Here is a 14,451-nt window from a genome sequence, read left to right on the forward strand (position 1 = left end):
TGTTCTTCATTGCCCATCTAAATGACTTGCATTTAATAGAAGTCCTAGAAAGGCTTATTTGTTGCTTAACTTCTATTTAAAAAAAAAAGTATACAACATTTTGAACTGTATACATACCAGAAAGTTAAACTGGAGTCTGAGGAGAAATAATCTCTGGTCTGAGAGGCCTTGGGAAGCATCCTTCCTTTTGTGGCACAAAATTCTACACATATGGAGTCACTGACTGTGATAAAACAACATTTGCCACTCGTTTGGGGTGATTTGTGGTCCCAGTTGTACTTCCTTTGAGGACAGGGACGGAACAGTCGCTGTCCTTGCCTGGCTGCATCCATGTGTTGTTGTTGTTGTTGTTACTGTTTTCATTGTTCTTATTGCAACACAGGTTATTGGTCGAATTCCCGGCAACAGGCGGTGTGATTCCATCTTGGCAGTTTCAGCCTGTAAAGCTGATCCGATATGTCACGACTTTTGATTTCTTCCTGGCAGCCTGTGAGATCATCTTTTGCTTCTTTATCCTTTACTATGTGGTGGAAGAGATACTGGAAATTCGGATTCACAGGCTACACTATTTCAGGAGTTTCTGGAATTGTCTGGATGTGGTGATCATTGTGGTAGGTTCGAGAACAACACCAAATTCCCTACTCTGTTATTAAAACATGTTAGTTAGTCTTTGCTCTCCTCGGTGTTGTGGGTCTTGATAGTCCTGAAGGGGAATCTGAAGGTTCTCCTTTATGATATCAACTTCAGTGTTACTAATTATTTTCTCATTTTGCGTGAATAACTCTTCTGAATATAGAAGTGGGGGGTGGCATTCACAGTAAGCTCTCACTTAGCCACACTAATAACAAGAATAACTTAGGAAATCACGTTTGGCTTGGGCATGCCATTTGAGAAGTGAGGGAGACAACAATGTTCTGTTTATTCTGTTCTTTGCTAATGATACTTTTCTTCAACTGCTAACAAAAATCAGTTTATGTTTTTCTGCACATGTGTAAAGTTATGGCCAAAAAAAAAAAAAATCCAGAAAATATTGGAGGTGGCAGCTCCCTGCAGTTTAAAATAGCACTATTTGCAGGAAATTTTAAACTGCAGGGAGGTTTCTATATGAGGTACAAGAAACTCATAAAGCAGAGTTATGATCGAGTTAAGACTATGACACCTCGCTGCCTGCCCGTGACTCTATGATAACTTCCAACACCTGTTCAAGACAGTTTCTCTTCAGCATCATCTTAATCATTTCCTCCCAGAGGTCTCAGTGTAAAAATGTGTTTTTGCAAGCTTTTCTACCTTTGGCAATAACACAGAATCTTTTGCATTTAAGCGTATAAGCATATTAGGGGGGGAGGGTGTAGCTCAAGTGGTAGAGCGTGTGCTTAGCATGCATGAGGTCCTGGGTTCAATCCCCAGTACCTCCTCTAAAAATAAATAAACTTAATTACCTTCCCCCACCAAAAAAAATTATGAAGTTGGATAAATTGTAATAGCTTTGTATCCTAAGAGACCATTAATTAGCATGAGTTAATCATTTAAAAAATTAAGCATATAAGCTTATAATGACATGCTTAATTGTTACAGCTTAAAAGTCCACCATCCTTTCCACTGTCCAATGACAGAGCTGCCCCTCTGAAATCTTAGTAAGTGGGGCATTACTCTTTGGGCACTCTGTCTTCTATTATCCTCCTTCTTGACCAATATTCTTTTCCCCCCAACCAAAAATTCATTTGGCTTTGTGAAGCACTGACATCAAATCATTATCAAATCATCACTAGAATTGGTTGGTAAAATGTAGAAAACATGTTATTTAATTTGTTTTATATGTTATTAAACATAGAAAATATGTTACTCATAGGTAAGTAAAAGAATAAGAACATAAAAACTATATACATGTATATTGCATGGCAGTAACAATATTAATAGGAGCAGTAATAATAATAATAATGATAGCTAACAATTTAGAAACAATCTTGCTAAGCACAGTTCCAAGTACTTTTCTTATACAGAAGTTCACTGAATCCTCACAATAGCCCTCTTAACTACACTGCCCCTCTAGCCACATCCATGTGTACTTTAGAAATAACTTTTACACAAACGAGCATTCCTATAGAGTACAAGCGGGGACCCCTTCTGGCCCTGGTGCAGTTAGAAGTGCATCCTTCCCTTCACGGTGGCCGTGTAACATCACACAGTTCCTGTAGCTAAACTCTTGATACCCAAATTCTCAATGTGCTAACAGTAGACAGCGTTAAGAAGAATTTCAGTATTTAAGGAGACACTAGAAATCATTTTTCATAATATTTCTGTACTTCATGATGGCAGAATGCAGTCCATATACATTGAAAATTATCCTAGGAAACAATTATTGTTTGGAGCCCTAAGGAAACAAACCCTGCTTTTTTAGTTTACATGGATTTATTTATATGTTGGTCACTGAGAATAGTGGTAAAAAGGTGAGGGTGATATTATGCTAATTAGTAAGTTTTCCCCTTTCTTAAGCAAATACCTTCAGTGTCAACAAAAGACTAGTCAGTGGCATTCAGCTTCTTTGATTACGTACACACATCAGTGAAAACTTTTATGACACACCCTAATGTATTTTTATTTATAAAGTGTGTGTGTGTGTGTGTGTGTGTGTGTGTAGTGGTGTAATAGGTACATTTATGAAAACATATCCAACATAGAATTTGAAATATTGGGATAAAAATAAATACAAATAGAATTCTAACAGTTTCTTATCACCTGCCTAGAAGTTTTAATATTTTCTTCCCACACCTCAGTGAATTGCCTTGTACCCACTTTGAAGATCGCTGGAAAAATAGCTGATGGTGTGGAAATTGAGGAAGTTTCTTAGCCCAGCAGCCACAGAATTTTGCAAGTATTTCTTTGAAAACTTGCTTCACTCTGCTACTTTTCTTATTTTTTTAACTCTTAGTGCTGCCAAGACAACAATTCAGACAGTCTGCTGTCATCAGAACAAGGAACGGCTACAGGAGTCCCACTTCTCCTCTGAAACCTTCTCTGACCCTGTAGAAATAGGACGTGCTTTCTGCGCATCCCCCCAAATAACCCCAACGCTCCACTAGACCTTCAGCCCTGTGAAAAGAACTGAGGCTGAAGTACACCTGAAACTTGAAAAGAAAGTATACCCTAAATATAAATATAACATCTCAGAATCACTTTGCAATTATGGGCTTACTTCACATCAACCATTTGTCCCAAGCAATAGTCTTTCAAAACTAGCAGAGTTATTGAAAAAAGAAGACTGTGAGGAAATCTAAATTCAAATAATTTTGTTGGTTGGTAGATTTCACAGGGTGAAAATGAGTAATTCATTTACCTAACAAATCTTTTCTGAGCACCTACTATGTGCCTGGCATTGTTCTAGGCACTGGGGATATAGGGATGAACAAAACAACCAAATCCCTGCCTTCATGAAGCTTATGTCAAGGAAAGAAAGTTCTTTTGTAGATAGGGATGCAAAACCCAAAGGAAACTCAGAGAAGTAACAACCCAAATGCTCAAAAAAATCTCTTTTTTCCTCTCTTCTCTCTCATTCTCTATTTTGAAGGAAAATCCTCGAGGAAAATTTAGTATATTAATATGGTATTGATATTGTATAAATTGACCGTATATTCCATATTTTTAGAAACATTTGCCCTGTGCAAAGCAAAAACAAGGGTACCTAATGAGAGTTGGGTAAAGGGTTATTGTTGGATTCAGTCCATCAGCCCTTTTCTCTCAGTGAAGTCCATTAGAAAAACATTTTCAGTATATTCCAGAGAGCTCAAAGGGAATATTCCCACCCCCAGCACAAAAATACAAGGTTAGGTCTGGGAATCCTACACAAAGAAGAAAAGGGAAGTGGTGAGGTTGGCTTTTTCAGCTGTGGTTGGCAGCCAGGCAGGTCTCTGCTCTGACAGTCACCAGGATAGCTATCTCAAGAAGGGCTAATGAAGTGGCCTCTGACCTTCTTCCCTGAGAAGAGAGAGAGGATGGACAGCAAAGGTCACAGCACTTCCCACAGCCCACCTGCTGTGGATTCAGATCCCACATGAGGGCAAGGTGGCTACAGTTAAGCCCTAGCACGTTCCACACATACCTGCTAATCCAGTGGTGACGGATGCAAGTAGCGCCCACGTTCCCCTTGGATCTGGTTTTATAGCCCAGAACCAAAGCAGATGTGAAAGTTATATGGTCATGAATTAAGGGACAGAAGCAAGCAAGAGGGAAAGCCTGGGCTCACATGTTCCCACCGCAAGTCTTCTCGAGCCCTCTGTGCCCAGCGTTCCCACCAGCCTTTCAGACCAAGCTCATCCTTCCATCTTAGGAGCACTCTTTTTAATACATCTTGTTGCACCCTGCACCTGTGTTGTGCGCTGCCAACTCCTTAGAAGGTTTTTGTATTATTTGTCTTTCTGTGTGTTTATCTGCTCTTGAACCACAGCATAAGTTTTCCGAGGACAAGGTTTGGAGTTTTTACTTCTGTTTTTCCCTCTTGATGTCTAGCACAGTATTGTGTATTTATTGAATAAAGAAAAGAATAGATGGCTAGAAAGTGGGAAAAAAACAAAAACAGAAAGCAAGATGAAGGCTGAGAAAAGCAGAAGGGTGGAAAGTGATTTAAATGAGGGTAGCATTAAAAACAAGGCATTCCTGATTGAGTTTTATTTTGTAACATAGTGACGTCTCTTGAATGTGTGCACATGCACATGTGTACACACGTGCACTCACTGAATATCTATCTATTCCTAACTCAGGAAGTGCAAGCAATATATTTACAGCAGTGCTCAACGCTTTCCTTCCGTGTAAGTGACTGTTATAAATGCCATTGGTTGAGTAGAATGGTGAGCCCTAGAATGAATACATTGGTGAAGAAAAATACACTAGTTGTTTTAAGGTAAGTTATATATTTCTAAAATGCTGTAATAATATGTAAACCTTTTGTTTTCCAGCTATCCGTGATAGCTATAGGAATTAACATATATAGAGTATCAAATGTGGAGGTGCTACTGCAGTTTCTAGAAGATCAAAATACTTTCCCCAACTTTGAGAATCTGGCGTACTGGCAAATACAGTTCAACAACATAGCAGCTGTCATAGTATTCTTTGTCTGGATTAAGGTAATTTATGAATCTCATGTTCAGATTTTTTTAATATCTTTTTCGTCTTTTATTAACCTGAGTCACACAAAAGGCTGAAGGACTTGAATTTATTTTTGTGGCCAAATTTAAGGAGCCAGCACGAGCTGCTCCAGGTTTTATAAGTAAAGTAAACCAGCAGGACTCATGTGACCGTTCATCTCACTGAGAATGGGACTCCCTGCTGCCTGCACTCTTGCTAGACCTGTCTTTGCAGGTTTCCTTCAACAGATGCATGAAGAGATCTTTTCAGGGTGTCAGCTGGGCCTGGGGCCCCTGGCTACACTGACACAGAGACAGGTTCGAGTTTCACTGGACATGGGGTGACCAGGTGACGGAAGTGGAACTAAGAGACAGAAGGGAAAGAGAGAGACACTGCACTGGAAACCTTGTCTGGAAGGATTGCCTCTTTTCCAGGTGGAAGCCATAGGGAGGCTTTACCTGGAATTGACATTGGGACAAACAGCTCTTCTGAGCAGTACCTTAATGACTCATTTCCTTCTTTTCCCAAGACGTCATGTGCATTTCCATGTATGTGAAAGCTTAGGTCATTTCATACACAGTGAGCCTCAATTCTGGCGATGCAGGAAATTTCAGTAATTCTGAGGCAGCTACCAGCCTGTCCCAAGTTAAGCTCTATGACTGTACCATCCAGATAGTAGCCACGAGCCACAAGTGGCTATTTAGATTTTAATTTGAATGCATTAAAATTACATGCAGTGAAACATTCAGTTCCTCAGCCACTCTGGCCACATTTTAAGTACTCAGTGCCTTACATGGCCAGTGGCTACTCTATTATAGACAGTGGAAATACAGAGCATTTCCATCATCACAGAAAGTTCTGTTGAACAGCACCAGTCTAGAAGGTCCTTTCTGACAGTTATTTATTTTTTGATGTAGTATTCACAGTGGGAAAGCCTGGGATTTATCAGAGGGCATAGACCTCATTCTGTATCTCTCGTGCTGTTTATTCAGTCACACGTTTCTTCAGGAGAAACCATCACTAATGTGCCAAACCTTTTTCACAAAACAGTCGTAATAATCAAGATCTTACAGAAATATTGCTAGGAATGGTATTAAGTAATGCGATTACAACAACTATCAAACACAATTTGTTGTGGCCAGAAACAGTTTAGAAGAGGTCTTTAAGTAAAATTCTGGAGATTTCCTTTCAACGTGTGCCCCAGGCTGGGTGTCTTATTTAGTGCTTCCCTTATAAATATCTTGCCCCCCAAACATCAGGAACCATTAAGTTCTCTTAAGGCAGGGAGGGGAACTCAGCTTATAACACACCTCCCCACGTGCTTCCACCAAGGCTTCTTGCTAGAGCTGTGCAGGTTACGTGCCCTCCGGGCTGGAACTGCAAACCTGGGCAGCCGTCCTCCGTGCCTTGTCTATGGAAGTGCACTCTGTGGCTTTGCAGTCAGACAGAGCGGGGTTCAAATCCCCGCTCCGAGCCCTAGGCTGACTCCTGCAATAGAATACCAGTATTTCAGTCATCACAGTGTACATCAGCCTGGTACATGGTCAAAGCACAATAAATGACACTTAATAATCAGTAATTAATTAATAATATGTAATAAGTATTTTCCTGGAGTTATTTTAAACTAGTTTTCATTTGTGGGGTTTTTTTTCCTCTCTCTTTTATTTTAATCTTTCTTGGGGAAAAATATCTCTAGTCATTTTAATTATAACCAGATCTGTTTTCACTGTATTTTAACTCATCATGTAAAATATAAGTGACAGGAGCAGAAGCTTTGCTCTGTTCCCTGCTGTATTCCCAGCTCCAAGAACAGTGCCTGGTACATGATAGTCCCTCAGCAAATACTTTGTGAATGAGAAAATAGAAGCTGCTGGAGTTGGAAAAAAAAAAAAGAGATATTTTCCTTTTTTCCTTTTCTGTGTATCCCTTCCCTCTCTTTTACAGCTCTTCAAATTCATCAGCTTTAATAGGACCACGAGTCAGCTCTCCACAACCATGTCTCCACGTGCCAAGTCATTTTTCTCCTCTTTCATTTTCTTTTTGTTGTGAAATATACTTAATAAAATTTGCCATTGTAACCACTTTTAAGTGTATGATTCAGTGGCTTTAAGTCCCTTCACAGTGTTGTGCAACCATCCCCGACTGTGCATTTCCAGAACTTTTTCATCATCCAGCTGCAACCTTTTTATCCATTAAACACTAACTCCCCATTTACCCCTCCCCACAACCCCTGGTAACCTCTGTTCTCCCTTCTGTCTCTGAATTAACCCACGCTGGGTACCTCATATAAGTGGAATTGTGCAATATTTGTCTTTTTGTGTCTGGCTTCTTTAACTTAGCAGTGTGTTCAGGGTTCATTCGTGCTGTAGCATGAGTGAGAATTTCGTTCCTTTATAGGCCTGAGTAATGAATGTTTCACCGTGTGTATTTACCACCCTTCATGTGCCCATTCATCTGTGTATCCCTTCCCTCTCTTTCAGCTCTTCAAATTCATCAACTTTAACAGGACCATGAGTCAGCTCTCCACAACCATGTCTCGGTGCGCCAAAGATCTCTTTGGCTTTGCGATCATGTTCTTCATTATTTTCTTAGCGTATGCTCAGTTGGCATACCTTGTCTTTGGCACTCAGGTTGATGACTTCAGTACCTTCCAAGAGTGTATGTAAGTAAACATGAAATTAAGAAGAAAAATTTATCAGATATCACTGCCTTCTAAAGGATAAAGAAATCTTCATAGTTGCTACTTAACTACCAACTGTTTAAAAGTAGTTTTTATAAATGATAATTTTTTTAAACAAGAATTAATTCTCTTTCCCAGAAACATTGACCCACCAATGCAAAGATGACCGTGCATTCTGAAATGCTAATGGTTAAGATACAGCCCTAAAGTAGTAAGATATAGAAGAACAGCTATCATAAACCAACTCTGTTCCAAAGACTGAGGTCTTCTGAGCACCAAATGCAGAGCATTTCAGAGACCATTTGCCTACATTTTTATTCCTATTAAATATTATCACCATATATGTCAAACTTCAGCTTATTTTCTAAGGGGAGAAAAAAAGGTTTCTAATAGTCTGGGAGAAGCTCAAACCAATACAGGAATTTTCAGTCTTTTTCCAGAGTCCTCAAATATGATGTTAAAAACAGGTAAAGTAGTCAGTATCAGACTTCCATTCCCTTCAGAAAGGAGTTAGGAAAGAATCTGATCATCGTAACAGAAATTAATGGGGCTTTGTACACGAGGATCCCTAATTACTGTTGTTGTTTGATTAAAGTCAGGAATGGAAATAATTTTACTGATTAAGACCCAGTTTGGCAACATATAGCATCTCTTGAGCCCACTCTAAGTGCATTGAGAATATTGGTTCTTCACACACATATAGTTTTGGCTGTCCTTAAAAAAATTTTTTTTTGAAGAGGGCAGGTAATTTGGTTTACTTAGTTATTCTTTTTACTGGCAGTACCAGGGATTGAACCCAAGGACCTTGTGCACACTAAGCACACGCTCTACCACTGAGCTATACCCTCCTCCCACCAAAAACTTTTTTAAAGAGGTTTTAAATTCAGACCCAGGATAACCGTTGTGACAGTTTAGAGTTATCATATTTTACCCAGATGATGTATTAAATTTTTATAGCCTATTGCTTTATTAGTCATATAATGATAATAATGTTTTCTTTTTAACCAAATGGAAATAACACATTTAGCATGAAAGTGTATTATTTTTATTCTCGAAGACTTTAATTGCTCATATGAGTAGCATAAGTTTTCCAGAGGGATTGACAATTTTCTATTATTTGGCAGCTTTCTACATTGATTAAAAAAGGGTCCAAAAGTATGAAATCATCTTTTAAGAAATGTTATGTCAAAAGAATGCTGGCCATTCTTTGTTTTTGTATTGTAGTGTTGTGTCTTGTTTTGTTTTTATAGCTTCACTCAGTTCCGTATCATTTTGGGTGATATCAACTTCGCAGAGATTGAGGAAGCTAACCGAGTTTTGGGACCAATTTATTTCACTACATTTGTGTTCTTTATGTTCTTCATTCTTTTGGTATGTACACTTTTGTTTACAGTGAGGTGATTTAAACTTGATAAGTCACCGTCATAAGTCATCACCTTTTCTTTTCTCTCTCACTCTGTTCCCTATCATTTTTTTAAAAGACCCAGGAAGTGAAAAATGTAGATAGTAGAAAACATATTTTACTTTTCATTCATTCACAGTTTTAAGTCTTCACCAAGTATCTTTTCTGTGTTCTTTCATTTATATATATGTATTCAATGCAAAAAAAATAATAGATCGAGTGCAGATTTGCAGTTAACCTAAAATAGTGCTTTGCCTAAAAAGTAGAATATGCTCATGTGCTTTTTTTAACACAGACGTCAGCATTTTCGTGGTCACTTGCTTGCATGACTTTACATTTCTCTCCTTCTTTTCTTTTTAAAAAACAGAAACTGACAAAGCAAGTCAGATGCAGGGTGTCAGGTGTAACATTTGAGTGAATTATTGCTTGTCAAGAACAAGATAGTTTGTTTTAACTTACTCATATTTACTGCATCTGGAGACTGCCTACAAAGAATATTCACATTTTAATTTAAATCTAACAATGAATGGAAATTGCTTTAAAGATTATTTTCAAAAATAATTCTTTTATTCTTTGGATTTGGTACAAATGAACATCTTCAATAACATTTTGGCCTTAAAATAATTAAGATTTTTAAAAAGACATTTTGTTCTTCGTCTTAACATTTACACATTTATTTGTTCACTCCACTAAGAAAGCATTAAGTTAGCTTAACCTAGGTGGTGGGTATTTGTCATGTAAACACTAACACTTAAGATTTTCCTTATATTAACCATCATCTTAAAAAGAGAAAACAACATTGTTTCCATTTTTAATAGATTTTATAAAGATCCTTTGTCTAAAGTTAAGTAACTCAGTTGTAAGAGCTCCAGAGTTGGTCCAGGTATTTAGTGGTTAAGTACATGGTACTCACTGACTGAGAATTAGATGTACGTTAATTAGACTGAAGGAGTCAGGAAAGCACATGCAAAAGTCCCTTTATATCCTGCTCTGTGCATGTGTCATGATGGTTTTAAACCTAAGCCTCTTAAAAGTTTCTGGTTCCTGTCATATATTTAAAAATTAGGGAGAAGAGTAAGCCTTTGTTACTCTCCAGCATTGGTAGTACTATGAATGCTGGAGCATCTGAATCCGTGAATCTCTACTAAGAGAACAAAAGCCAGCAACTGAGAGTTCAGTGGACTTCAGGCCACCTGAGTTTCCTTGATTGTCAGTCTGCCAAGTGAGGGACGTGGTCGTGGCAGTTGGAGATGCTCAAATGTGGACTCATTTGAATGTTGTCCCCTAGTAGACAGCACCTCCTAAATTATGCGTCATTTTATCAGATCAATCACTAGAACGTGAAAGCTTTTCGTGTTTGTATACTGAAATATTTTCCTGCTCCACTGCGCAAAAAGGCATTGTTCTCCCTGCATCCTCCAGAGAGAGGGGAGGCTGCTGTCAATATAAATCTTTCTTTTTTTTTCCATAAATGGCAAGCCAAGTGCAGGGTTGGTGACCATTCTGAGATAACTGCCAGGTGTTCATTTATTGCCCCCTTAAGAAGTCACAGTGGTGGTTCAGCTGAGCCAGGAAGCCAAAGCTTGGTCATCAGCAGGGAAGGACACCCATTATGGAGTCCACCCCACAGCTAAGGGAACCGTCCTCTCCCCACGCCTTCAAGAGCTGTTCTCAGCCACTTCCTATTTTCTGAAATCCTTTCAGAGGACACACACTTTAATCCACCTCGGCTAAGACATTTGCAGGCATTAGCTAGCAGTCTTTGGAAACAAATAAAACATGAGATGCCTGCACTGGAAAAAAGGTGGGAGAGGTTCCTTCAACTACAACTCTCTGACCGTGGAATCAAGCATTAAGCCAGGAACTGACCTGTATTTTGTATTCTATTCTCATTTCTGCTACAGAATCTTAAACAGTATGTTTCCTTATTTCATAGAGATTTAGTAGCTCATTAAAATAATACAGCTCACTGTAAGTCAATAGTGCTTCAATAAAAGTAAAATAAAATGCACCTCCTAAAATGGTGCTCAAAAGTTTACAGACATCAAATGGCCAGCAAAAGAGAGTGCCAGAGTAAGGCGTTGTAACAGTTTTAAAATTTTGTACAGTATTAAACAATCTATGTAATAGAAAAGTATGAAGAAATTCTGTGGAAGTTAAACAGTTGCCTGAGCAGGGCTTATATATATCTTCATAGTCTGGTTTAAAAATATGGGCCTAACATGGAACAAGAGATAATGGAAGAAATGAAACAGGGATATATTTAGTGTTCAGAAATGTATTATTTAAACCTACAAGAAGCAAAATATCTGTTTCTCAAGTGATTCAAATATGTTATTGTCCGAGTCTTATTTGCCTCCCATAATAAAAATATTTTGTAGTCTTTGAGCTAGAAACTCAAGTCAGAGGGCACTGAACTAAACAAGAGAATGAGATTAGGCTTGGATAACTGAAGAAAAATGTTTTTGGCTGTAATCTCATGTCACCCTTTGAAGCTGGATAAACTCCTGCCCTCTGGAATCTCTGGATAATCTTCATATTAGGATGGACTTTGGTGAAAACATTAATTTCTCATATGCTTTAAATAAGGAACATCACCAAAGTCTTCAATGGTCTCTAATAAGAAAAACCACTGAGGAAATTTATTGACCTCTTCAATTTATACTTTCCTTCTTAAAGTTAATTGTTTAATAAGTTTAATTATTATCACAAAGTTAAAATATTTATCAATAACTGAAGCTGTGTTTCAATTGAAACAGTTTTACCTTTATGTGAGGAAATAAAGCTCAGTTAATCAAGTTGTAGATTAACAATCTAAAAGTAATCATAATAATTAATAATAATAATAATAGAGCTGTCATTTGTTCATTCATCAATCATTCAGTAAATACTTACTGAGCCGCTATATTCCAGGCAGTGTGCTGGGTGCTTGGGATGCAAGTGGTAAGGAAAATAGAAGCCAGCCCTCTCCTCGTGAAGATTCCGGGGACTTACAGGGAAAACAGACATAACCAAATACACAGCTGTATGGTCACAAAACACGTACTCAAAAGGAAACACAAAGGAAGAGCATGTAAAGAAAGGCCTGATCAGTTGGGTGCGGTGCTTCAAGAAAAGCTGTTGGAAACTGGTCTTGGAAATACAAACCATGACAGTGGGGAAGGGAAAAGTCAGGAAAATGAACTAACCATTACTGAATAATAAATAATAATAACTATAAATTATGTAGCACCTGCCATGCATTAGGCCCTGTCCTAAGCATTAAACGTAGACGATCTCATTAATTCTTACGACGGATCTGTAGGGGAGGTACTATTATTTTTCCCATTTCGTAAATGCTAAAACAAACAAATTTTAAAATGAAGAGAAGAGTTACACAATTTAGTCTTGGCATTGCCAAGGCAGGAACTCAAGTTTGCTTGACTCCAAAGTTTGCCTTTTCCACTAAGCTTTTCCTGACTGCCTATTGTGTTTCTGTTTGCAGAGGTCTTTTTAACCCCTTAGAATGTATTCTGTAAATCGCAACTATTATTATGTAACAATATTTGGAATAGGCATAGAATTCCGCTTGTCTGTGTTAACTATTGAAATCTGAGGAGCTATTTAGAGTTCTGTGACCCTAATAATTTATGTCAGATGAAAACAATGTAGAGAACATAGATAAGAAAATAATAATCTCACCATTCATAAGTAAATACATTAATATTTTGTTGTATTTCATCTGTTTCTTTTTTTGCAAAATATATCACAATATATGGTTTTGTGAGGAAGAATATACATTGCATTTTCCTTTGCCATGACAGTGGAAAAACTAACTTTCCCAAAGAATATGGTAGCAAAACTATTAAGTGATGACTTCTTAAAATATTCAGATTGTTTTAAAAAAAAAAAGGTACATGTTGAATTTTGGATTGGTGCTTACAAAATACATATTTAGGTTTCTTCTTTAATCTCTACCTTCTTTTGATTTACAAACAGAATATGTTTTTGGCCATCATCAATGATACTTACTCTGAAGTTAAATCTGATTTGGCCCAGCAGAAAGCTGAAATGGAACTCTCAGATCTTATCAGAAAGGTATGACAAACCCTAATTCTCAGAATTGTTTTATTTTCTGCATAAAATGAGCATTGTTTCAGTCAGATTTGCAAATCAACATTGGTCCATTGACGCTGTTTAAAATAAAGAATCGATTGCTGTGTTCCAGGAATAATGTAACTGTTGTCTGCCTTGGAGCTAAGGATGGCTAATACTGCTAGCCTGAACTTAAATTCTGGGAATCCCTTAATGCCCGGGCATGAAATTCTCAATAATCTCTTTTGCCTCTTAAGAGCTGAGCTGCTGGTTTCATCCCCTTTATTTATTTTGACACCTCCTCTAGCTGACTTTCACTTCCAGATCCAGAGTTCAGAATAAACGGGAAGGGAAGATTATATATAAAGACATTTCTACTTCCTCTATCTCAATTACAATTTAAAAAAAGAAAAGAAAAGAAGCTTTAGAGACAAATATTTTGTAGTTTGCTCGTTATCCCTGACCTTCCAGGGGAGTTTTTAAAATAGTCAGAGAAAAGAGTCCCTGAAGCAAGGCCACAGCCGAAGGGCCTGAGAACTTTCACTGAAGCACCTTCTCAGGAAGTGTTTAATTGTTAAGTGGGAGGGCTGGACAGGAAGGTTGGGCAACTTTGTTCTTCTGGAAGTGACTTCTTTATTTGCTTTAAAGCAAAAACTTAAGCAACAACAGATAACTACATCTAAGTAAACAGTTTCTTCCCTAACATGATTCTGCTAAGATACAGTGGCTCCTTGGCCATAATATTTTTCTGTTTGGTTCAAACCATAAGACAGTGTTCTCCGTGTGTCACGTCCTAACAGAGAATGTCCACTTTGTAAAACAAAATCTCTTGAATGATACCTAACCTTAGTGTTGTCCTGAATTTTGCATAACAGTTGATTCCATTCTAGCAAATCCCCATGGTGTATACAAGCAGTCCTCACTTGGCACTTTGGTTCCGATATGCACAAATTTCAATTATTGCCGTAAGTAACACCAGCCTCTCAACAGAGTTCAGGTTTCAATGATGACAGTATACTGACGGTAATGGCATAAAGTACAAACTTCACTTTCAGTTACCACAGTGCACTTCAGTTGTTACAGTGTATTAACTGTGAGTAACAGCACAAAGGACAAACTTCACTACTAGCCCTACAGATCATTACATAAATAACAGACGTGCATCAGAATCAGTGAC

The 14,451-nt window shown here is 37.9% G+C and overlaps 1 protein-coding gene and 1 long non-coding RNA gene across 3 annotated transcripts in view; both read left to right on the forward strand.

Moving 5' to 3' along the window:
- PKD2 (polycystin 2, transient receptor potential cation channel) overlaps window positions 1–14,451 on the forward strand; it is a 50,413-nt gene that overhangs the window by 27,139 nt on the left and 8,823 nt on the right. For both annotated transcript variants that reach the window (XM_064486237.1, XM_010983103.3), the window contains exons 6-10: window positions 383–611; window positions 4,950–5,117; window positions 7,599–7,780; window positions 9,049–9,169; window positions 13,179–13,277. In XM_064486237.1, the coding sequence (XP_064342307.1) occupies window positions 383–611; window positions 4,950–5,117; window positions 7,599–7,780; window positions 9,049–9,169; window positions 13,179–13,277 (799 nt within the window). The remainder of the gene's footprint in view (window positions 1–382; window positions 612–4,949; window positions 5,118–7,598; window positions 7,781–9,048; window positions 9,170–13,178; window positions 13,278–14,451) is intronic.
- On the forward strand, window positions 622–3,173 carry LOC135321346 (uncharacterized). The gene is made up of 2 exons (XR_010381077.1): window positions 622–1,036; window positions 1,097–3,173. It is a non-coding gene; the product is annotated as an uncharacterized LOC135321346 (long non-coding RNA).

The sequence above is a fragment of the Camelus dromedarius genome, chromosome 1 (genome assembly GCF_036321535.1).
Source record: "Camelus dromedarius isolate mCamDro1 chromosome 1, mCamDro1.pat, whole genome shotgun sequence".
Taxonomy (NCBI): domain Eukaryota; kingdom Metazoa; phylum Chordata; class Mammalia; order Artiodactyla; family Camelidae; genus Camelus; species Camelus dromedarius.